Source organism: Rattus norvegicus, chromosome 11 (genome assembly GCF_021556685.1).
Source record: "Rattus norvegicus strain SHRSP/BbbUtx chromosome 11, alternate assembly SHRSP_T2T, whole genome shotgun sequence".
NCBI lineage: Eukaryota > Metazoa > Chordata > Mammalia > Rodentia > Muridae > Rattus > Rattus norvegicus.
Window position 1 is genome coordinate 79,591,945 of NC_141544.1, and position 24,858 is coordinate 79,616,802.

Here is a 24,858-nt window from a genome sequence, read left to right on the forward strand (position 1 = left end):
GCAATGAACCTATCCATCTCGGGCCTAAGGTGAGGATAGTAGATAAAGATGGAGAAGGAGGACTAGGACCAAAGTTAGGGACCCCAAAGTGACCGAGGACTAAGAGTGTCTGAGTCATCTCCAACTGACAACTTCATCCCTGGAAAGTTCCACAGACCCCTAGGGGTGGGTTCTAACCACTGTGGCTCATGAATCCTTTCCTAACATTCTTTTGTTCTACAGGCCTGTGAGCCCTGCTGTGAGATGGGGAGTAGTCTTCACGCTGAACCTAAAGGAGCCCCTTTGTCTAATTTTTACAAAAGGGAGCCCAACAATCCTGAAAGTCAAGATTGACTGGAAAACCTACTCGAGTTTAATGTGCATGCCATTAAATACCAGGTCAGAGTCTTCCATGCATCCCACACGTGGAGGCCCACACAGGCACAAGACACAGCCCACTGTCCTCCTAGCTGCCCCTTCATGTGTCCCTCTACTGTGCTATGCACCTGCCACATGGGGAACCATGAGTGAGGGAAGACACTGAGCATTGCCCACTGAAGGAAACCACACAGAAAGCAGCTAGATGTGTCAGAAGAAAGGCTGGGACATAGGAACAGTTGCTAGGAAAGAAGGGAACACGAAATCTCGAGACTTGGTCTAAATGTGGGTTCTAACTTACTTGGGAGTCAGAGATATGGAAAGGGCAAAGAATTTAGGATTAGGCCTCACAGTGACCTTACAGGAGCAGTCTCTCTAGACTAAGCAACATGGGAGCAAGGGGCAGGTAGCTGCAGAGGGCCAGGGGCAAAGGGGCAGAGACCACTCTGCCACAGGGTTAGCCCAGGGGTGGGGGCACAGAAAGCAGAGCACTGCAGGAAGGCCAATCACTGCAGGAGGGTAACACCCGTGCATTTGGCTAAGACAACTTCTGTTGCGGCTGTGAGGAACAAGCAGGGAATGAAAATCTTAGTGAGCTGAGGATGGTGGAGCCCCAAGAGCCTGGGAACCGGACCAAAGAAAAGAGCCCTCCCAAAGGTAAAGGAGCCATTGATGGCATGATATACAGTTACCTGGAGGTCTGGGGGCCATCAAGGTCAGAGAAGTCTTACCTAATGCCTCATAGTTCTCTGTGAAGCTAGAGGCTGAAGGGCTTTGTGTGTGTGCTGGGGGTCGGGTGGGGATGGACAGATGGCCATGGGGAGCATGTCTCCAGACAGGAATAAAAAGTTCTGAGGGTCACTGAAACCTCAGCCTAGGGGCACCAGAGTACAGCCTGGAGTGTGCACGTAAAACCAAGAGTGTGCACGGGGTACACCAGTGTGCACTTGGGCTCCATGCTCCAGCCCCTCAAAGTAAGAGGAAATGGCCCTGATCCTAGGTGGGGATTTGCAGTTTATAGTGGTTTGAATCAGATGTCCCCCACAAGTCCTGAGTCTTTGAATACTTGGTTCCTTGTTGGTGGGTTTTTTTTTTTTTTTGAGGAAAATTAGGAGAGTTATTAGCTAGAGGAAGTACGTCCCTAGCGGTAGGCTTTAAGGTTTCAAAAGACGTAAGCTGTCTCGTTAGTCCTGTCTGCTGTTTGTTTATAGGTTGAGATGTGAGCTCTCGGTGCTGCTCCAGTGCTGTCGGCCTGCCGCCATGCTCCCCAGCACGAGGGTGATGAACTCTTATCCCTCTAGAACCATAGCCCCAAAGAAACCCTGACTTCTCAAAGCTGCCTTGGTCTGGTGCTTCCGCACAGCCGTAGAAAACCTAACTAAGACACAGAGGGGATCAGAGAGTGGTGGGCATGAGACAGGGAAAGTGAAAGCCACCCGGAAGCCCAAAGCCACCCGGAAGAACAGCAGCGGAAGGACAAGGGATCTCTGATGGGCAGGAATGTGGAGAAACAAGGAGGAGGCTCAGGGAGTGGAAGGTGGCAGGGAGTGAAGCAGAGGCAGGCATCCGTCTGTGTGAGGGTAAGGGGCGGAGAAGGCAGAGAACTAGGAAGCAAAGAGGAAGGTGGTACCATCCTGGGGCTCACGCCTTTTGTCCCCCGCTCGATCTTCCTGCTTAGGGCTTCTTGGACTCACCCACAACCGTGAGGTTGACTTGGGCCTGTCTGCTGCTCAGCTTGTTCTCCACCACCAGTGTGTAGCAGCCACAGTGCTCCTGCCGTGCAGCCAGGATGGTGAGCTTGCTGCCGCTCTCACTGTTCTCCACCCTGATGTTCTCGCTCTCCTGGATCTGTGGGCACAAGTAGGAGTGAGACGAGGGGCTCCCCATCCTCCAGTCCCAAGGAGGGATGGGCGGTGGGGAGGGAGCAGGGGTTGCTCCATCATGTCTGGTGTGGTGGTGCATACTTGTAATGCCACTGCTGGGGAAGTGGAGACAGGAGGATGCCAGGAGGTTGCCGGCTAGCCGGTCTGGTGTAACTGGCAAACCCCAGGCCAGTAAGACACCTCGTCTCAAGGGAGCTAGATGGCTGGCCTGAGGATAACAGGGTGACACCTGAGATTGTCCTCTAGCTCACAAGTGTGCATGCATGGGAATACACACACACACACACACACACACACACACACACACACACACACACACACCATACATACCATACACACACACACATTACACACCACACACACACACACACACACACACACACACACCATACATACACATACACATACACACACACACACACATAAACAAAGAAATAGGGTGATGATTAATGCTAGAACATGGATGAACCCTAAAAACAGCATATCAAACCAAACCAAACAAACAAAAAGAGAAGACAAACAAACAAAACCCAAACCAAGAAGAAACAAAACAACAAAACAAAAACAAAACCACATCCAGAGACAATGGGTGTACATGATTCCATCTATCTGAGCTGTCCAGAACAGGCAAACCCATATGAGTCACATGTATGGAGTAGTGGCGTAGACTGAGGAAGAGGAGGAATTATACTGGTTTCTAGGGTCAAGGACTAGGAAATGCTGGTGCTAACACAGTTCTGCATATTGGCTGACGTCACTGAATTGTATACGGTGACTTCTAACTAACTAAAGTTAACATTTTAGCCAGATAGTGGCACAGGCTTGTACCTCAGCTGCTCAGGGGTCAGATGGATCACAAGTTCAAGGCCAGCCTGGACAACTTAGTAAGACTTACCTTGAAAAGTAAAAAAGAAACCTGGAACTGTAGCTTAATGGTGGAGCCCTTGCTAGGGACACATAAGCCTAAATCCAAAATTCAAACCTTAGTACTGAAAAACAACAATAACATCAACAAAACCAAAACAAAAAAACAAAAAACCCCACCACCACCACTACCAAAAAACCCTCTAGTTCCTCTTTGAATGAAAGTGGCTCCCACAGGCTCATGTTTCTAGATATTGGAATGTTTAGGACATGTGGTCTTGTTGGTGGAGGTGTGCCACTGGGGGCGGGCTCTGAGGTTTTTTTTCTTTTTCTTTTTTTTTTTTTTTTTCGGAGTTGGGGACCGAACCCAGGGCCTTGCGCTTGCTAGGCAAGCGCTCTACCACTGAGCTAAATCCCCAACCCCGGGCTCTGAGGTTTAAAAAGCCCTTGACAGCCCCAGTCAGTCTCTCTCTCTCTCTCTCTCTCTCTCTCTCTCTCTCTCTCTCTCTCTCTCTCTCTCATTCTCTCTCTTATTCTCTTTCATTCTCTCTCTCTCTCATTCTCTCTCTTATTCTCTTTCATTCTCTCTCTCTCTCTCTCTCTCTCTCTCTCCTCTTTCCCCTCCCCCCTCTCTCTGCCTGCTTCCTGCAGATCAGGATGGAAACACACCCCCCCCCCCCCCCCCCCGGCTACTGCTGCAGTGCCATGCCTGCCTGCCTACCACCATGCTTCTCAGCATGCTGGTCATAGACCCACCTCTGAAATTGTAAGCCCCAGTTAAATGCTTCCCTTTACAAGCTGCCTTGGTCACAGTGTTTCCTCACAGCCACAGGACAGTGATATAGACATCCCTCAATCGTGTGAACCACATTTCATGCACTCAACAGACAGGGCCAGTGGCTACCACACTGGATGGCATGGATGCAGAAAGGTTTCATAACTGCAGTGAGTGTTATACTGAACTTGATCAATCAGCCCCGAAAGGGATACGATTCTGCCCTATCCATCAGTATAGAGAGGCAGGGCCCTATTTTCTTCTCCATCTCCGCTGAAGACAGCTCTGTTTCCCTCCCAGGTTCTCTTGGCCTGTGACAGTTTGCATGGCATGAAAATACTGACGGAGCTTACAAAGAATCCTCACACCTTCCATAAAAGTGGTTTTTAATCTTCCTAATATGGTGGCCCTCTAATACAGTTCCTCCTATTTGGTGACCCCCAACCATAAAATTATTTTGTTGCCACTTCATAACTATAATTTTGTTACTGTTATCAATCGTACTACAAATATCTGTGTTTTCTGATGGTCTTAGGTGACCCTAGTGAAAAGGGTCATTTGACCCCAAAGGGGTCATGACCCACAGGTTGAGAACCGCTGCTCGAATAGGTTCCCAATGCAGAGCCAGCCCGGCACACTGGGGTGTCTGTTGATCACACACATGGATTACCAGTGTGAACAGTGAGAAGCTGTGCGCTGCAAAATTTCTTTACAAGCTGGCTATTTGGAAATTCAAATGTTTTCATAGGGGGCGTATTATAAATCGTAGCTATACTCCTGGGTCATTAAGCCAAAATTCTATTTAATGTATAATTTATAAACCTAAGTGCCTAAGCTTGCTTCGATCTTTTAGCACGTGCTAAGTGGAAGGTGTAAGCAGCCAGAACTCAGGAGACTGGTGTAGGATCACAGCAGTGATGGTGTCTGAGGGGTCACCTCAGGGCTTTGACTTCCTGCCTCCAAAAAGAATTCTAGGCAGACGGACTCAGATGAGGGCAGGAGTAATTTTATTATACAGACTGCCTATAACACCAGGGCTTACTGGTAGAAACGGAAGAAAAGGTTAGTAAGAACTCAGGTCTGGTAGATAGGTTACCCTTCCCCTTTCTTTCTTTTTCAGTAACCAGGTTTTGTGATGTCATACATTATGCCATATCCTGGACCTCTGTGTATTATTTGGACAGGATCCTGGAAGGTTGGCCGGGCTGTCCTTGATCTGGTATTCCAGGTGTGCACCACCATGCCCAATGCCCTCCTCCTCGTCCACCGTGGAGAAGAGCAATGCCCCCTCGACACCCAACCTTTCTCATCTTTTGGCCCAGGGGCTGTGACTTGCTCTTAGGCCACTGGCTTCCGGGACTGACCTGCTTTCGGAACTTCATCCACGTGCAGGTGATGGGCTGGGTACCGGTCACTTTCCCAAACAGCTCCACTGGCTCTCCAGCACGCACCTTCTGGTCCTCAGGGAACTGGATGATCTGAGGAGGCATAGCTAGGAAAGGGCAAGCAGAAAGTGAGGCGGGGCCTTAGACATGTTGATCGCACTGGCACTGCTGGCCATGCTGGTATGTTGGTGCTCATGTCCTGTCTGGAATCTTCAGGGTCAGAATGAAGGTCTCTGCCCAAAGCTCTGAACGCAGGGACCCCGCTAGCCTTTAGAATTCCCAGAGTGACCCACACAATCTACACAGCACAGTTCCTCACACATTGGTTGTGTGTGTGTGGGGGCGGATTTTTGTCTCCCTATAATGGCCTGAAGCACTGTCCCAGATTATTTCTTAATTTAGCATTACCTTACATCCAGCCTTTCATTTACCCTGGCTGATAGGCTCAACGTGCTTTGTGCCTTCGAATGTCTCCCCAGGGACAACAAGCCATTCCAGAAAACAAGGACATACAGAGCGGGGCCTAAGAGCAGCATGATGTGGGCCAACCCTGCAGGGTAGAGTGGAGACTGAGGCTGAGGCCTAACTTTGCAGAGGGGACAGGAAAGAAGTCACCAGCAGCCGGTGACATGGCACACATAGGTGGAGGCAGAGGGAAGGAAGCAGGAGAGGACAGGGATGGGGTACCAGCTGGCCATGGGTTCCCTAGAGGAGAAGGAGGCAGCCCAAAATGAGGAGTTTGTACTACAGAAGGATCTTCTGCCTACTACCCATCTATGGTCAGTCAGAAGGCAGAGAAGGCCCATCGCAGCTGACTCCCCTGTGCTCAGGTGGGACTGTGGCTGTTACCTGCTTTTGTAGGTGTCTTGGAGGCAGGTTTCTTTTTCACAGTAGCATCACCTGAAACAAAGAAGCCTACAAGTTATGACGTTAAGATATGACGTCAGCTCTTTTCTCCCAGAAAGCTCCTAGTTCCCAGGAGGATATTGTCCTGCCCACCAGACACCCCTCATTCTACTATGTCTTCCCATGGATCTCTGTGCCCTTATACAATCTTATGATCCAATGGATGTCAGTTCTCAAGGGTCTCTGTAGGGGTCCCTCGGACCAGTGAGATAGAAGCTTTCAAAACTCGAACGCCCCTATTTAAAGATGACAACCAAAAGCTCACTAACTACACGCTCACCCTAACTTTCAGGAAATGAAGAAAGGAAATTATGTCAGATAGAGCAACTAAAATTAGCCCTGGTATGGATCCAAGGGTCTCTGGCTTCCTTTGGGTCACAGGCTGTGACTGGTAGTTGTTTCTTCAACAACAAAACACAACAAAACAAAACTCCCCAAACCAAACATACAGTGACTGAATCTGAATGAATGGAAGTTGGGAACAGCAACTCCTGCCTGTGATCTCAGGCCTTGGGAGGCTGAGGGAAGAGCACTGTCACAAGTTCAAAGGCAGCCTGCCCAGCACAGGAAGTTCCCAGTGAGCCGGAGATGCTAGACACCATTGCAAGCTCTGATCCTCAGAAGGAACGAATAGTATCTTGCTATCTCTCCTCCCTATCCTACATTTTAAAAACTCGACAAAAAAAAAATTAAAAACAAAACTGACTCAGACAGAAACACCTCATAGCACCATCTACCTCTCTAAATAAAAACATGACACACAGGCAGAAAAATCTGCATTGTTTCTCATGGCTTGATTTCCTATGTCTTTCACATCATTTTTTAAAAAATTAAAATATATCATTTCCCCCTTTCCTTTTCCTCCCCTCAACCCTTCCCTTGCTGTCACAAGTTCATGCCCCCCCCCTTTACTGCTGATAACTGATTTTTCTCCTCAGCTGTGGAAGCCAGATTCAAAGCCTCCTTGCTGTATACTTCTACTTATGTGGTGCTCCAGAAAGGCACAACTGTAAGAACAGAGATCAGATCAGTGGCAGCCGGAGATGCTGAGGAGGGGTTGAGAAAGCAGCACGAGGAGACCTATCTTGACTGGAGGGGTCATTAAATGAGGAATCAAATCACTCCGGACTCACACAATGTGCGCCACTGAAGGTGCACAGGGAAATTACACTTTAATTCAAAAGTCTGTGTGTGGGTACATCACCAAGGAGATCTGCCACAAGTGTCCTATGTGAATCCTAGCCCTTGGGCTAGGGATTTAGCTTGGTGATTCAATGCTTGCCCGAGAAGCACAAGGCCCTGGTTTCTATTCTATTCTCAGAACCACAGAACAGTAACACACACACACACACACACACACACACACACACTCACACACCACACACACACACACACTCACACACCACACACACACACTCACACACCACACACACACACACACACACACACACACATAGAGTACTCCCAGCCCTTACCCTGACTTATTATCAGATACTTATCATATTGCGAACTATATCTTTACTTGTTTGATTGCCTGCCCTTCCTTTCCCACCAAAGTGCAGTGTTTTGTGGTGGAGCATTTTCGCCGTGGTTCACTGTCAAAGGTCCAATGTACATGATATGCAGTAGGCACTCAATACCTGCTTGTTAAATGAGAGAGCGGGTGGATATTGAGTCACTTGGCTACTGTACAATGGAGGGACAGTTCATGTCTGTGGAACTGCCTCACGATCGCAGGTGGTTTGGCAAGCCTTGGGTTCTCCACAGAGGAGACAGGGCTGCCACCCAACCGATGTTTCTCAGAAGACAAATGAAAGGAAGGGGCCTGACAGAAACACCTTGAGACCACAGTGCTGACAACTGTGGCCTAGTGGGTAAGTCTAGGGGAGAGGCCTGCTTCCCCTCTGGTGGGCTGCTATGAGTGAGCCCTTTCTTACTGTGGGCCTACTATGTGCCACTCAGTAAACATTATGAACCAGAGTAGTGGAGAGAAAACCATACAGATGCTGAAACTTGGGCTTAGCTTCGAGATCCTAAACTTTAGGTAGTGTGATTCACAAGGAGGGCTTCTTTCTTTTGCCATAAGGAACACTTTTAGGACAGCTGGGAGTATTTGAATATTGTCAATAAAATTAGATGATAGTACTCTATGGGTGTTTTTCTATTTTGATCATCTTAATATTGGTTATAGAACACATTACCTTTAAGGAAAGATCAACCCTAAACTCTTTAAATGCTTAAGGTTGTATGGGTATAATTTTCTTTTGGGCTGCACATAAGCATAACTATGTCTGTGTGTGTGTGTGTGTGTGTGTGTGTGTGTGTGTGTGTGTGTGTGTGTGTAGAGGTGGAGAAAATATGGAGAAAGGGGGAATGGTTGGTATATAGTTCCATCAGGGAGAGCAGCCGCTCAGTGAAGACAAGGCCCTGGGTTCAACCAGAAGCCACCCCCTACGTACCCAGAAGGAAGGGATATATGAAGAAGAGATCATAAAATTTTAATATCCGAGGAATCTGAAAGGTATAGAATAACTATTTGTATTAAATCTTGTGGTTTTTATTCCTACAAGGCTGACATTATTTCAAAACAAGAATAAAATAGGAAGCCAAAGAGTAAGACAAAGGCTGGAGAGAGCTGGCTTAGCGACTCAGAGAAGTTGATGTTCTGACAGAGGACCTAGGTTCAGTATCTAGCACCCACATGGTGACTTACAACCATCTGTAACTCCAGTTTCAGGGGATCTGATGCCTCTTCTGGCTTCAAGGGCATGAGGTTGACATGTATGTGTGTTTATGTGTGTGTGTGTGTGTGTGTGTGTGTGTGTGTGTGTGTGTGTGAGAGAGAGAGAGAGAGAGACAGACAGACAGACAGACAGACACTAACAGTCATACATGTAAAATAATGTTTTTTTCTAAAAAAAAAAAAAAGGTAACACCCAGTTGTTCAAACACAGCAGAAGAGAGGACCCAGTGTGTTGAAAACATGGTTTTAAGCTCATTACTGCAGAATGGTGGACCCAAGGCCTAAGAAGGTGGCCCTCGAGAGCAGGAGGAGCCAAGGTTAGCAACAGATGATGCAGTCTCAAGCAGGGTGGTGTTCAGTAGAGGTTGGCCAGGAGGCAGCTGTTATCACAGGAAGTTGAATGAAGCTAGTATATCCATTTAAATGAAAGAAAATTAGGTATTTAGTCCCTCCACTGAACCAGTTTCATTCTAAGTACTTACTAACCCAAATGCAATTAGTAGCTATCACCGAGTGCAATCACAGAACTGTTCGCTGTTACAGAGTTCTGCTGGACAACATTTGCCTCTTGGGCCAGGGAGCTGGGTCTTCAGCCTGAGAGATCTAGGAACACATAGCTGTCACACTGGGTCTGAGCACCCTCAGGTCTTCACAAGGGGACAAGGATATCCAATTAGGATGCTGGCACCTCTTGGAAGGTACTTAGAAGCACCACACAAAAAAAGATGAACAAGGGACAGAGGAGGCACAAAAAGAACTTAGGGAACTAATCAAAGTGGGGGTACAAAGGTCCTTTGAGATTTCTCTCTTAGAAACATGGGGGAGATTGCGGCAAAGGGAAACAGACTGTGAGAGTGGATGAGGAAGTTTGGCTTGCTCAGGTAGACGTGATGGATGAAGGTATTGATCTCTATGGAAGCTTCTAGAAGCCAGGGTCAGAGTCCTGGGAAAACCCTGGCAGAGACTGGAAAGTGAAGATTTCAGTTTTAAGCTGCAATTGGAGTAAGAACTGGGAAGCTTCATCAGAGACTGGGGAAAGGAATACAAGGAAAGGTGGGGATGACGAAGGGGGTGGTGCTGGTTCCTGGTGATGGGAGTAACGGCTGGGTCATGTGAGGGACAGGGGAGGAGGGTGGGGGAAGGAGATGGGGTGAGTGGAGAGAATGTCACTGTGAGCAAGGCTGAAGAAATGGCCGGGGCTTATCCTAGGTGATGGGAAGCGCTGGGGGATGCTGGAAACTAGTGGGTCCCACACCATTCCAGAGACCAGACCCAAGGAAGATGGAGAGGCTAGGTGCCCAAGAAAACCCTATTCTGTAACAATTCTGGTGCTGGATGGACAAAGAAAAACAATGAAGAAAGGTTAAAGTAAGGCTTCTCCTGTGTCGGAGCCTGACTTCCAGGATGCAAAAAAGAAGGAAGGAGAATCTAAAGATGATGAAGGAAGAACCCAGGCAAGAAGTGTGTAAAACAATGACTAGCTCAGGGACCCCAGGAGGACTGGAGGAGACCAAGGGAAGGAGCAGGGCAGATCTCAGAAGACAGCAAGTCTTCTGACCAGGAGCTGCATGGTGTCCTCTTCCACAAAAGTGTTGAAGCTGTAACCTTCAGGAGTTCAGAATGAGGCTGCCTCAGACAAAGGGCCTTTGAACAGGTGACGCCATTATAAAAGGTCGAGGGCAGGCCCTACTCCAATCTGACTGGCGACTTTGCAAAAAGGGAGGAAGAAGGAAGGGGGAAAGGAAGAGAGCAAAAGGGATGGGGCAGGGAAGGAAGGAGGCAGAGGAAGCAGGGGAAGGACCCAACCGAGCAGACCTGCACACACAGAAGGAACCATACAAGGAGGAAGATCAGGAAGTGGACAGATATCTGTAAACCAAAGGAAAGAGACCTTGATCTTGGATTTCTGCCCTGAGTTTCAGCCACCCTGCCCGCCATCTTGTCATGGTAGCCCTGACGAGCTGTCAGAGAGCTCCTGCAGAAAGGGTGGGGGTGACTGGGGAGGATGAAGATAGTCCTTGGGGTATGAACTTGGGGATACAAAGAGGTAGGCCGTATAAAACCAGAGGCTATAAAGACCTTCCCATGCTTGTTGGCTCTGAGAAACCTATGTGGCTAGACTCTGCACCAAGTAGCAGATCTTTCGGTGTTAGGTTTAAATAGGACTGAAGGCCACGTTTTAAATTCGTTCTGTAGACTTGTGGTTATTGCTGTCTGAATCTGTTAGCATTTGAAGCCGCTCAGTAAAAACAACTTTAAAGGTTAACGATGTTCCATATGTTATCCATATTTTTATGACCATCTGTAGGGATCCACTAACGGTGTTCCGTGCACACAGGAAAAGCTGAGTCACAGGATTCTAAAACTAAAGCTTCTCACAGGTGTTTCTACGCTGCACAAATGCAAGCAGACAACCTCACCGTGTTTCCATCTCACGGAGAGGGAGCTGGAATCTCATGTAAGACTAGTGGCTTTCCGGGTTCATAAAGCCATACGTGACTCAGCTAGAAATAGAGCCTCCAACCATCGTGTGTCGGGGTGCCACATACTCTATTCTCTAAGCCAAGCCTTTGAACAAAGGGTCTGGAGCTGGACTTGGATTCAAATACTGCCCCATCACCACTAGCTAAGTTCAGGAGCTTCCGCATGTTATATAATCTCTCGGCACCCATTTAAACAGTCTGAGGAAGACTAATGGGTTGGCTCAGTGGGGAAGGGTGCTTGCTGCCAAGCCTAATGATCTGAGTTTGATTCCCAGGACTGACTGAGTGTGAGAAAACCAACCATCCCAAGTCATCCTCTGACTTCCACAATAGTCACGGTGTGTGCACACACCATAAACAAATTTATGTAGCAAAAAGTTACCCAAAAGGTAATTTTTTAAACAGACAAACAAGGCACACAGCGCATGTTCTGCACTGGTCCCCTCCCTCACTCAGCACTCTTTCCCAAACAAGCCGAATCCCAAAGGACTTCACTCTCTGCGACAAATCTAGCTCCTCTAATTATCTGGAACTCGACAGATAACCTTGGTGGGGCTTAGGATCACCTAGGGGACACCTCACCCTGAATGTGAAGGACCTTATGTAATGTGTGTGGGGGTGGGGGTGGGGGTGGGGGTGGGGGTGGGGAAAGTACTGACTGAGAACTGAGGGAGCTGAACACCGGTATTCACTTCACTCACTCTGCTTCTTGACCTCAGATGCAATGTGACCAGCGGCCACAGCTTTTACTGCCCTGGCTGGAGCTGCACTCCCAACCACACCTCCCCTCCATGACTGGCACCCCCTAACTGGGAGCCAAACTCCCTATGTTGCTTTCATCTGGTGTTTCATTATAGCAAAGAGAACGGTAATGCCTGACCCGCTTGTCTCTTCTGCTGACATCCTCATGTGTGTCCCATGTCATTTGCTCCTTACTGTTCTCCTCAACCCAGGTTCCTAGGAAATGCTCTGCTTGGCCCAAAGGCCCAAACTCAGTGGAGATAAACCAACTACTAACAAGTTCCCTCTTCTCTAGGATCCCCCTTCTTCTTATCTATGTCCTGGATCTTTGTCTCTCATTCTGTCTCCAACACTGCAAACTTCCTACATGGGCCACTGTCAGAGAGGAATTTCCTACAACAAGGAAACCTACTATCTTCACAAATCCCATGATGGCTACAGGCCCTGGGCTAAGGGAGGGGACAGAGAGGAGGCTGAGCAGTCAGTCCCCATCCACACCCTTTCTGGCACAGGCCTGACCTCTCAACTCCTCTGTCCTCATCTAGGGTGCTTTGCTCATTACTGCTCTTGACTCTTTCTGTCACCCTCCCCTGCCTGTGTTTTCCCTGGAGCTCGGCTTTCCTTCTGAGACTACTTCTGGGTCTAACCCCCTAGACATCACTATCCCAGAAGATTCCAAACCCATACTTCAAGCCTCCCTTCCCCAAATCAAACTCAGGCCCTTCTGCTCTGACTGCTTCTTGCCTGACTTCTTCCCCACAGCCTGTCACAAGTGTTCATCAACTCCATCAACTGAATACATGCTCAGTCCTCTCTCCACCCCACCCCACTCTGCACAGCATTCGCTATCACTGCCTCATTCTAAACTCAATACCATCCCAAGGCCTCCTGTCCCCTAGTCCCTGCCCTAACACATCTGTCCTACTGGGACCCAAGTGACTTTTCTCAACTATAAATCTGAAGTCTCTTATTGTCGAAACCTCTCTAGTGGCTACCCCTTACCACTGAGGACCAAGCCCATCTGGTCTCTGACAAGGTCCTTGAGATCTGCTCTGGTTTGGACCTGCAGTCTTCCTTCACATGATTTCTTTGGTGAATACTCTTTCTTAAGTCCTCTACTCTCAATTTCCATGGTTCTCAGATGTCAGTGTGTGCTACAGTCACCTAGAGAATTCCAGCCATTGGTTGGCTGTGAACTTGTCCACGTGTTGTTCCTCTGTATCTCACACTCAGCCTCCTTCAGTTCTGCGCACTTGCAGGTTGCCACGGGCTCTCTGTACATGCTGGCACCTTTGGCTGACTTCCACACCTTCTGCAAGCAGCTCTCAGCTCAGGCACGGTACCTCCAAGAGTTCATGCCTCTCCTAGTTGGGTCTATCCCAGTCCCAATCCAGTTCCGAAACCTACTAACAAAATATATATGCCCAGTTTTCAGGGGACAGGGAAGGGGTCCCCTGCTTACCTCTGGGGCCTAGCAGCCAAGTGGGTGTGGACTCGATAAGTGGTTATTAGAGGATAGAGACTGCAGAGATCGCTGCGAATCTGGGCATTTCTAATGGATTAATATCGAGATATAAGCCAGAGGCCGCAAATCTTGTTGCAACTTTGTATAGCATTAAGTGTGTGCTCTGTCACCTCCTTGATCAAAACTGTCAAGTGTTGAGCCTTCTGTTCTACATGAGACTGAGACTGGAAGGACAACAGCCCAGTAAAACCATGAGTAGGGTTAGGAATGGGGAACCTTCCTACGAAGGCCAAGGCGCTGCTGGGAAAAACCTGATCCTCAGGACTGATTCTGGTAATGTCTTTTGCTTCTGCTCACCCTGCCCAAGCCTAAACTAGCACTGCCCTAGAGCACATTCCTACTTTTCTTGGAGGGGAGTCAGTCCCTCATGGAAGTTTCTAGACTGTTCAGCCTGAAGGCACATGGGTACCCCTTGCCTATTCTTGCAGAGTGAAAGGGTTTGAGAGGACAGTTGGGGATCTAGTGTTAACAACCTTGGGTACAGGCAGGTCCTTGCATCTCCGCCTCTCTGGGGACATTTCCCTTTTTAGGTAGTTAACTATAAATAGGCATCAAACCCTTTAAAGTTTTCCAAATCAGCATTCACTGTTGGCTCAAGGCTTTTGGGAATGACACAGGTTGGGTAAGGACAGCCACCCCCAAGGCTGGCAAGAGAGCCAAAAGCTAGAGGGCCAAGTCCTGATGCTCCCCAGCCCCACTCTCCACTGAGGAAGGTTCAAAGCATCGAATGACTGTCCTTTCACCTGCTGACGTCTTCAGGTACATTCTGACGACATGCAAAGACATACTGGTTGTTTTCTGAGAATTAACATCTCTGGGCAAATTGCACACTCAGCTCCCCTCATAGAAAAGGTAGCCCTATCAGAAGATTCCAGAAGAACACAGCTCCTCATGTTGCTCGAGCTCTCATTCCCGAACCTCATGGTATGTCATGACAGTTGTGAAAGAGGAGTCTAGTACAGCCAGGCCACTGGGGCCAGCACTGCCTGTCAGCTCTCATCAGCGGCTTCTGGGAAGGACTGATATGGCTGGTTGATAGACTCATGGGTGATGCTGAAAAGGCTGAGGAAGGAGCTGGAAGTAGCCTCCTAGTGAGGGGCCATCACTATGTCCTAGGCATGTGCACATATAGGTGCATGTTGGGTACTGCCATATTCAGACACCAACACTGTAGTGGGGTGAGAAGAGTGGTGCCTGCTTTCAGGGGCATCTGTGTGAGCCTCTATTCTATGTAGGCCTCACGTCTTTCAGTGTGAGGCAGGCAAGACTTGATTTCAAATCCCAACTTCTAGATTTTCTTTCAGCCCCATGGATTCTATCAGGATTTAGCATTTCCCTGTTAAAAAATGTTAAAAAAGAAAAAAGTTTTGATCCTAGAGAAGACCAAAGGTACTGGACAAAGTGTTTGATATCTAGAGAAATTTTCAAGTGGACATGGCATTGGTTTCATTGAGACACATAGAAAGGCCAAAACAAAGAAAAACATTGTAACCAGGAATGGCCCACTGTCATCATATTCCCACATGCACTCTCAAGGGGAGTGTCTAAGCCAGGCACAGACTCAGAGGGAACCTTGCACCTGAGTTGTCCATAAGTCATAGAACAGTGATGACAGGGACCCTGAAAGCAGAAGGGACTCATGGGCTGACGGGGACTATGGAGTGGACCCAATTCAAATGTCTGTTGTGCTAAACTGTAAAACCCAAGCGATGCTCACTGTCTGTCTCCTGGTCAGACTCCGGGTCTGTGGCATGCTGCATTGCTTCCTCTGTGCCCTACTCTCTATTTAAATTATATTTTCTAAAGCCACCCGTTAAGCCCTAGGAATCCATCCTTCATATGCTTGCCTTCCTCTGCATAAAACTCCCAAGAATTACACTGGCTACCGAGATCCCCTCCAGAAGGAGGACCCCAAAGTGGGATGTTAGGCTCCAGGCCACTTTCTCCTCAGGATGCTCCCAACACTGTGCAACTCCAGCTTTGCCTCTACAGTTTCAGATGCCTCTACACAGGGACTAAGGAGAATTAGCCAGCTTCCCCCGAACTGTGTTCCTCACAACTCTTCCTCAGTGGCCTGCTGTCATGGCTGGACAAGGTTTGAGATCAGCCATGGAAAGTGTCCATTGGATGCTGAGAAAAAATGTGTTCTAAAAGGGTAAAGGACTTTGAGGAAGCTGTGTGTTTGATTAGTGGGAGAACCAAGACTTCTGTTTCCTGCTCTGTAGCCCTAAGGCTTTCTTGCTATGCCCATGTCTGAGCAATTCCCTGGACGTAGCCACAGTGAGGTACTTCTGGACGCACAGAGGTTCACTGAGGCATTCTTGTCTGTCAGTGGCTAGCTCAGCTCAGGCCGAGACTGCAACGCTTTTCTCTGGGCCTGTAAACGACTTCCCTGTCTTCTCTCCAAAACAAGAGGAGGAGCATTTCCCTGCTGAGGGAGCAGGTAAAGTATTCCGGGGATGCTGATACTAGATTTTTACCAAGAAGAGAAAACAAACACAAAGGACATTATTGGGCCAAATGACAAAAAACGAGGGTAGGCGGGATCAATTAGCTAGCAATATGGTTCAATGTCAACTTTCCTGACCCCAACCATTACATTAAGATTATATTCATAGGAAATACACGATGAGAAGGTTTTAAAGGATATCTGTCTATCTAAATGAAAAATACAAATAGAGACAGAATGGTAAAAGCACGGGATACAACATAAACAAGTCTTAAGCAAAGGGAATACAGTGTTCTTTGTACTCTTTTTGGGCCTCTCTATAACTGTGAAGTGATATCAAATGGCTGTTTTAAAAGTTCCACTGAGAGGCATACGACAAACACAATGACAGGTCTCTAGATCCAGGGACACACATTGGCGCCTTTCCTTTTTCTCCTTCCAGTCTCAAATGGTCCTGACACCTCTGCCACCCCAACTCTTTGTGCTGTTCCCTTTGGGTCGGGGAAAGAACTGTCATCCTTGAGTTTCTGTGGACAACGAGGAGCAAACCCAAGTCTACAGCAAGGTGAAGGGGGTGTGACGGGAAGACGGACCGACGGACCACCGCAGTTCTGTTCCTCACCAGCTAGGAGATGCTCCGTAGGATTGTTTCATCTCTAGGGCTCAGTTTGGCTTCTCTATGAAATGGGAGCAACAAGTGTTTATGGTCTGAGTGGAGGCTTGGCTAGTGTCACTCAGCAGGAGCTTCTGACACTACGCCTGTGCACAGGCGCTCAGCACGGGGGTTTGTTTGACTCAGTCGTCCTCCCAACATTCCCTCCAACATCTGCAGTTTCTCCCTCCCCCAAGCTCCCGTCTGCCTCTCCTCCCCTGCCGATGTTATCATTCCTCCTCAAGCCACATAAACTACATTCCTCTCCCTCTTTCAAAACCTGGTCCTGAGCTGCTCCTCACCTCAATCCCCCTCGAGCTTCCTCCCATGTTTGTGGCTTGCACCTTGGCTGACTGGCAGGTTAATGAGTACTTCTGTCATGGAGGGCTGGGGGTGGATTGCCTGGTGTCTTCCTCATACTACAATAAGGCTTGGAGCTCCCAAGCAAGTGTGGTCAACGCTGTCCACTCCTACACCCAACAGCTGGCTCAAAAGAATAAACCATCCCTGGGGACAGGAGGGTTCACAGAGAGGGGTCTGGCTCTATCTGTTCACAGAAAAGTCACTTGCCCTTTCTTCAAGAAGGATGGATTTCCTATGTAAATTAGGTACTTCACAGCCTTGACAACACCGCACATATGTCCAGAGACAGACCACTCATGGATTCCAACATGTCTGGGGAAGAGGTGCTTGTGTGTATTCACACACATACAAAGAGTACAGGAAAAAGCAAATGGGTGTATGAATGAAATATGAGAGAGAGAGGAGGATTTTCACATTGTACTTGGCATGTTCTCATATGTTCTAAGATGCTCAAATGAGAATATACACGCATATAACTTAAGCAATTACTGAACAATAAATCATTCTCAAAGGATAAAAGAGTCAAGGACACAGACCTAAAAGACATCTCCTTGAATGCCTGACCCTGGGTAGCAACACCTTTTCAAAAGGATCCAAGGACAAGCTTTGGCGATGTCCCTCAGGCCCCTGAGATGCAGGTCTCTAAAGGACAAGAATGCATGTGGAGAGGCAACTAGAGCTGTAACCTAATGCAGAGTGATAACAGGCTTAGGGTGGGGGGTACTGAGTGAACCAGCCAGTATAGGGACGCAAAGTGGCCACCAGGGTGCCTGGGATGAGATGTCCATCACTGGACCACAGAGGAGTGATGCTTTTCTTGCCAACAGTTGGGTGGAGTTACCACCCCAGCACTGTGGTGACTGTGTTTTTCATAGAGTCCAAACACTTCCTGCCAGCCCTGCTCTCCCTGATTAAGGCTGTCTCAGCAGGGTGTCTTGTTCTCAAGGCACCAGAGTCAGGTGACTCTGCACACTTCACAGGGGCAGCAGGCAGACCCCTTCTGCTCTACCCCTTCTTGCTCTCCAAGCATGGATGGATAGCAAAGCCAGTTCCCACTAAAAGGCTGATTTTTTTTTTTTTTTGGTTCTTTTTTTTTTCGGAGCTGGGGACCTAAAAGGCTGATTTTTAATGTGGCCACACACTGGGATGATCTAGGAACATAAACAAACCACGGAACTCCAGCTGTCACCCTAGAGTCTCTGTTTAATTGGTCTGGGGGCAGCCTGGGCATGGTGGTTTCCAAGTTCTCCAGGTGAGTCTAATACACAGCTGTAGTTGCTGCCAGTGTGAGGATGACAACTTGGCTGGGGTTTTCTAAGGACTCTGCTCTGCAGGGCAAGGTGCCCAGAGCTGGGTCTGCTTTGTCTCCCAGTCTCATGGCACTTGTTTTTCTCCTCCACTGTTCTGCTTTGACCCTGCTTCACCTCCCTTGGGATCGCACAGAACAGGGTTCCAGACCTGAAGACAGGAGGTGGCTCGACCTCTGTCCCTGTCAGGTGAGAGGACTGAGACTCATCACTGACTGAGTTACATCCCTGTCGTTCTCCTAAGAGCAACATCTCCTCTGTTCATGTTTTCCCATAGGCAGCCCGGCAAGGCTCAGGTAACAGTTTTGGAGAGGAACACTACTAACTCACTCCTCCTAGGTCCCTATGGCTGTGCCTGGGCTCTTAACAGCTTATTAAAATCTGCTCTGAGCAGTCGTGGCTCCTCCGTTGTCTGAGTGGGTCTCACTTTGTGTAAACATCTAGGAGGAATTACAAATTCGCTTTGGCTACCCCTCCATGAAGGCTGAGTACCTCAGTCTGATGGGCTGTGTTCCAAGAACTCAGCACCCGCAAGGCAAACGCAGTGCTTTACAGAGAATAAAGCAGCCGTAAAACACTGCCTTGGAACGGAAAGGAAAAGATCTTTGGAACCGTGAGGACCATCACGTTCCCCCACTGGCAGAAGTGAGACCTTCTCTTCCCGTTTTGTTGTTTTGTTTGTTTGTTTGTTTGGTTTGTTTTTCTTAAACTTACTGTTGGTGAGTTTCACTCTGAATCCCAGATTAGCATGGAACTCACTATGTAGCCCAGGCTGGCCTCCCCTTAGCTTTTCGAATTTTGGGATTACGAGTGTGCATCCTGCCTGGCTCTCTGTTTATTTTAAAACTTAGAGTGTTCTGGGGATGTCCAAGCAACTCTGTGCCCTATAAAAACTGGGAAGGTCAGAAAGTAATCCTGCTCATAAAATCACACTAATAATTACAGCAGAAGGCAGGGCTGCACTGCAGGTTTTGAGGACTGTGGGTGCTCCTGCGTCTGTCTATCGGCATATTATTTTATTTGAAAGGTATTATATTTTGATTGTGTAGGCTATATTTTACAACCGCTCTGGTATAAAGATGAGTAAGTTAATATTACGCATTTCCAATACTATCTTGAAATAGCTCATTTTTTTTATTGCACTTTTGTGAGCACACACCCTAAGTCCCCTATCTATTAGAGAGGTTGGTCATGGGGGAAGCCCAGATCCAGAAGGGGGGAAGTAGCCATGCCCATCTGGGTTACACTTTCTCTGGCTATTTCTGACACACCGAAAGCTGACTCTAAAAGACGCTAGTGAGGTCCTTCCAAGGACACAGGGAGTCAATCTGAGGAACAGTTCGACCTTCAGGGAACCCATAAGGACATATAGGTACCCATAAGGTACATCCCTACGGCACCAGGAAGGAGTCAGTCAAGATGGGAGTTGGATGCTCTGGGGAGTTACTGAGGTGGCTTTAGCAGGAATTTGCCAGAAAGTTGTCCATGGAGATGAGCATGAGGGCAAAGGTGTGAGAAAAGAAAGGAAATGGAGCTCCCCAGAGCTCAATGGGGAGCTGCGAGGGAGTGCAACTGAGCATGGAAAGAGAGGTGGCAGTCAGGGTGCCCAGGGGACTGCCCCTGTGCATACACAATAGGTGTGCCTCAGGCAGGGACACCCGAGAGGCTCACTTGTGGAGTCTGTGGGTACTGAGGACCTTTGGCTGTTCCTGATGATGCCATAAAGGCAGAGTAACAGTTTAGGAAGGCTCCCTTGACAGGACAGAATCAACTTAAAGAAGAGGGAGGATTCCCACAGGGGTTTAAGTGACAACCAAGTGATGTGGGAGGTGGGGAGGGTTGTGGCTTGGAAGATAAAGAACAGCCTCAGGCTAACATCCTCAGACTGTGGATGAGGTGGAGAGAGACTGGCAGGGGTTTGAGGAAAGGTAATTGACTTAGTAATCAGGAGGACATGGGCCACTCTGGGGGATGGGCAGAAGTCTGTCCATCAGTTCAGGAAGGAGCTGGTGACCAGGAGGCTGGGGCTCTGCCACCACACTCCTGCCTTTGTATGGTGAAGCCCAGCAAGCAGCACTTACTTTCCGTTCCTAGCACAGGCGTAAGAGAGCTCTTGGGTCTCCGGGATTTCATCTCCGGGGCCTTGGTGTTCTCGCTGGTCCCAGCATCTGGAACAAAAAAAGGAACATAAACATCAGTCAGTAACTGTCTAAGGAGCTGCCTCAGTCAGAGGAGGCACCTCAGGCAAACCCTACCTTGACCCTAGTTGGCCCACCCACCCTACATTCCACTTAGAGGCCCTCTGTGCCCGCCGAGTGGCGCCTGCAGCAGGCCCTTCTTCCAGGGGAGTACCAAAGAAGGAGAGCCTCCTGGATGGGCCTGATAAATCAGATGGCTAGAACAGGCCCTGGCAAGATGGATGGCCAGGCTCAGGAGCTAGTTACTGCTCCCAACTGTAGCACCAAAGACTGCCAGGATGAAGCCCACTTGGCAGGGCCTAGGCCCTCAATTCCCTTTGCTCTGCTTGCCCACACTGGGCTTTGATTCTCTTATCTAAACGTTCGTTCTACATTTCAAAGGTTCTCTGCACATACGAAGGCCTCACACAGAGGGCGGAGAAGACTGGGCCCCTACCTCTGGACTCATGGACCGAAAGGTGTTTATGGCCTTTGATTTCTGAGGCTTGCCTTTGCGCACTGGGCCAGGCTCAGCCAGATGAAGGCTTCAGAGCAAGTCACTGGCATAGTCTCTGAGACTGAGGCTGGGACTCATTCCGGGGCTGTCGTGGTACCTCCTCCAGGCAGGCCTACGGATCCCTGCAGCGGCCATTGGCTGACTCTGGGCAGCAAGCTCCTTCTTCCGTGTTAAGGTAATGCTCAGATAATGCTGGGGTGGGTGCAGTACTGGGAGAGGGGTCTCTTGGGGACAAAGGTGAGTGGCATTGTAGGCTTGGGTGGAACTGGGCAGAAAAGGCTCTCCCTGGGCTCCTCTGAGACTGGACTTTCAGACTTTGTGGGGAAAGCACTCAGGACTTAGATAAGCAGCTGCTGACTGAATGACAATCAACCAGGCAGTGTTTTTACTACTCTTTGGGGAGAGGATGGAAGGTCCCTCCCCTTAAGCCCTTTCCTGCCCCCATCCTTCATTTCCGGCTCCCTGAGGAGGAAGTTCAGAGGGAGGAGGGGATTTTCCAGCCAGGGCTCTGGCCACATTCCTGTGGCTTGGCTAAAGAAGGGCTAACAGGCTGTCCTTGCCTCCAGGATGGGCAGCCTCAGCTGGTCTTATCTAGACTGGCTTCCCTGTTAGGACTGGTACTACAAACATAGACGGGCAAGGGTTGGGGACATACACTTTACCCGTTTTCCAGGTTATTTTTCTTCTAGATGACATCTGCAGTCTGTCCCCTTAAGTCTTATTTCTAAAGCTTACCACCAGTTAGGCTTCCTCTAGCACATGCCTGTACTCTCTATGAGCTGGGTAATCCACTGACAGAGACTGCATGTGGGCACAACCCAGGTTCAGTTGGGTGGCAGCTGAGGGATATTAAGGTCAATTCCCAGTTGAAGCCACACACACGACTACGGGAATGATTCTGTCGGGGCTTAATGAGGACTTTCTAGTGGAATATGAAGATGAGGGGGCGGTAAAGGAACTGAGGGAGAAGGGATTCTTTTAAGCAACACTTGATAACCTTGACACCCTGTTGTCTCCTCCACTGTGTGACCATGCCCTACTCCCTCCAGAAGAGCAAAGGAGCCCCAGAGAGTGAGTTCAGGGTTCCCGTCCTGTGGAGCTGACAAAGTCTCATTGCTGTTCACTCTGGGCACCTGTGCCATGCACACGCATAGAAAACAAAGACACCAGAACTTTAAAGAAAGGTGCATTCGGAAATGTCTGTCTTTGCTTGTTTTCTCCTTGCCAGGAAAAGGGGTGAATGGTAAAGTGTGTATGTAGCATTGAATTCCTGATTCAGCAGTCCCCCCCCCCCCCCCCCGTAAGTTCTGGAGCAGAGAGGAGTCTGGGAAAGAAGGATCAAAGTTCTTTTTCTGATAGATAAGCCAAGGCAGAAGCAAGCCGAGGTGAGAGGCCCAGTTCTCTGGCTTCTCAAAGAGGGTAGAGGGGCCCAGGATGCCAGTCCTTTGGTCATGTTGGATGCAGTTTTGGTGCAAGTTGGAACCAAGAAACGGGGAAGTTCTCATTCTTTGTCACTGGCACCCTTGAGAACTTGGGCAAGTTGTTTAAACTGTCTCTGTTTCCTTTGCTGTAGGAAGCGAAGCTGGTTTTTTAGCTCACTGCAGCCCAGAGCCCAAGGCAAGGCATGGGTGGAGTTTTGGAGATAAGCACCACTTATCTAAATGAACTCATTCTTTTGGCTAACCATGGTCCCTCACCTTCTTCTGCTGGGCTTTAGCATCCTCTAACCTCAGAAATCTCTGCTACCAGCGGATGGTCAACGGAGGTGTGAGCGCTTCGCCTGCAGTGCACGCTGAGCTGGATTTGAGAAGCCCTACAAACTACAACTTATCTTCCCATCAGACCCTGAAGGAAGGGCTCAAATTTCCCTTCCAAACCAGGCATTTCCCAAACCCAGAGGCCCAGGGTGTGTGTGTGTGGGGGGGGTGACAGCACCCCCTAAAGTGTCAGTACTTGTGGGGGCTGTGCACACAGCATGGGGCCCAGCCAGGGAGAGTGAGCTGCTAGGACACTGTGAGAACCACAGGGAAAGAGCTGGAAGGACCACACGCTTAATCAAAACCAGCTTTGTGCTCACATGCTGCCCAGGGGATAAAAATAATAGTAATAAAAGTTTAAGAGCAGCTTGTATTTTCTGTCTATTTTAATCATTTTGTGATGAAACTGGATTTTATTTCTAGATCTGAGCCCCAGGGCTGGAGTACTTTGCTGGCCTGGTTGTGCCCCTAAAAAAATATATGGGGGTAGAAGATGGAGGTGTGGAAATGTGGGGGGTCCTAAAGAGCCCAACAGACTTGCCCTTAAATGGGCAATGCTTCACCCCTTCCACTGCTGGGCCCCTGGGATGGTTGGGATTTTTGTTGTTTTTTTGTTTTTTGTTTTTTCGTTTTGGTTTTGGTTTCTCCGAAAGAGGTTAGGTTCCTGGACTCTGACTCTAGACAAGGGAAGCTTCTGGGAGGAAGTCTGAACTCCGAAAGCTTCAAGAAGGGCAAGTGGGGGTCTGGGCTCCCCACACCTCCTGAGATGCTTCATTTCTCGCCGAAGAGCAAGCAGCATCCAGAATTTCAGTTGGGGGGAATGTGACCTCTTTTTCTGGCTGTGTTGTTGAGTGGCAATGAGCCCTTGGATGAGCCTGTGCGAAGAGAGCCTTCCTAGTTAGGAAGCCGATGTCTCATGACAAGAGTAAAGGGGAAATGAGTAGGAAACACCAGGTGGGGAGCCAGCGAGATCCCTCCCCTCGGTGGGTAAAGGCGCTTGACAGCAAGCTGCAGGACCCGAGTTCCATTCCCGGGACCCACGTGGTGGAAGGAGAGAACTGATTCCTGAAAATGGTCCTCTTAGCTCCACACATAATCTACGACATGCTCCCAGGCCTCGAGTAAATAATACTGTGTAATAAAAAAAAATCAAAATAATGGGTGGCATTTTCTTAGGTATTTATTCCATGCACCCATCTCTCTGGGTCTGTCCTTCATGTGTCACAGCAGCCAGAACCATAACACTCATCAATATTTAAAGTCTTTAAATTCCTTCCTTCCCCCCACCCCTCCCCCCTTTCTCTACTCCCCTTTCTCTCCTTGTTTTAGAGACAGGCTCACCCTGTAGCCCAGGTGGGCTGGAACTTGCCACACAGCCTAGGCCAGTCTTCAACTCAGCACAATCCTCTGGGCTCCAGCTACTCAAGCCTTTTAGGGCTACAAGGACAGCAGTTCGACTCAGTTCAACCTACTCCTAACCATCGGCATGCGAGGGGTTAAAGCAGGAGAGGATGAAGGAAAGTGGACCAAGGCAGGGGCAGATCTCTTCAGCAACAGTCAGCTGGCCACAGTGGCTGGGAGTAAGGGCTTGGTTTACATTCCCACCCAGCTAGGGTGACCTTTGCATGTGACTAGGCCTGGTCTCTACGCATTAAAAGAGGCTGACTGTCCCTCTCCTGAATCCCTCTTGTCAAGGCCACTAATGATCTCTGCACTGTTCTTCCCAATGGTTAGTGACCAGGCTGAACCAGTTGGCAGCGTCTGCCTCATTGCTCATTCTTTTCAAAACTCTGGCCCTTTGTCTCCCAGTTTATCTCAGCCCTGGACAGCATTCTCTTTTCTCAAGGGCATTCATCCCACTCTTCCCTTGCAGACCCCTGAGCTGTCTGCACATCTCAGTCCTGTACTCTCATATCTCCCATATCTCTCTTCTTATCTTCGGTCACATCCACTACAGGAGCCCAGTGAATCCCA

General features: G+C 48.8%; 1 protein-coding gene and 1 long non-coding RNA gene across 6 annotated transcripts in view; one reads left to right on the top strand and one right to left on the bottom strand.

Moving 5' to 3' along the window:
* Positions 1-24,858, bottom strand: part of Mylk (myosin light chain kinase) — a 252,871-nt gene that overhangs the window by 49,395 nt on the left and 178,618 nt on the right. For all 4 annotated transcript variants that reach the window (NM_001105874.2, XM_087575816.1, XM_087575815.1 and 1 more), the window contains 4 exon segments: positions 2,052-2,205; positions 5,244-5,371; positions 6,114-6,164; positions 20,515-20,601. In NM_001105874.2, coding sequence (NP_001099344.2) covers positions 2,052-2,205; positions 5,244-5,371; positions 6,114-6,164; positions 20,515-20,601 — 420 coding nt within the window.
* On the top strand, positions 18,027-24,021 carry LOC148002622 (uncharacterized). Of its 2 annotated transcripts, none has more exons than XR_015633491.1 (3): positions 18,027-18,378; positions 21,013-21,302; positions 22,701-24,021. It is a non-coding gene; the product is annotated as an uncharacterized LOC148002622 (long non-coding RNA). The 2 variants fall into 2 exon arrangements; XR_015633490.1 differs by lacking the exon at positions 18,027-18,378 and adding an exon at positions 18,473-18,622.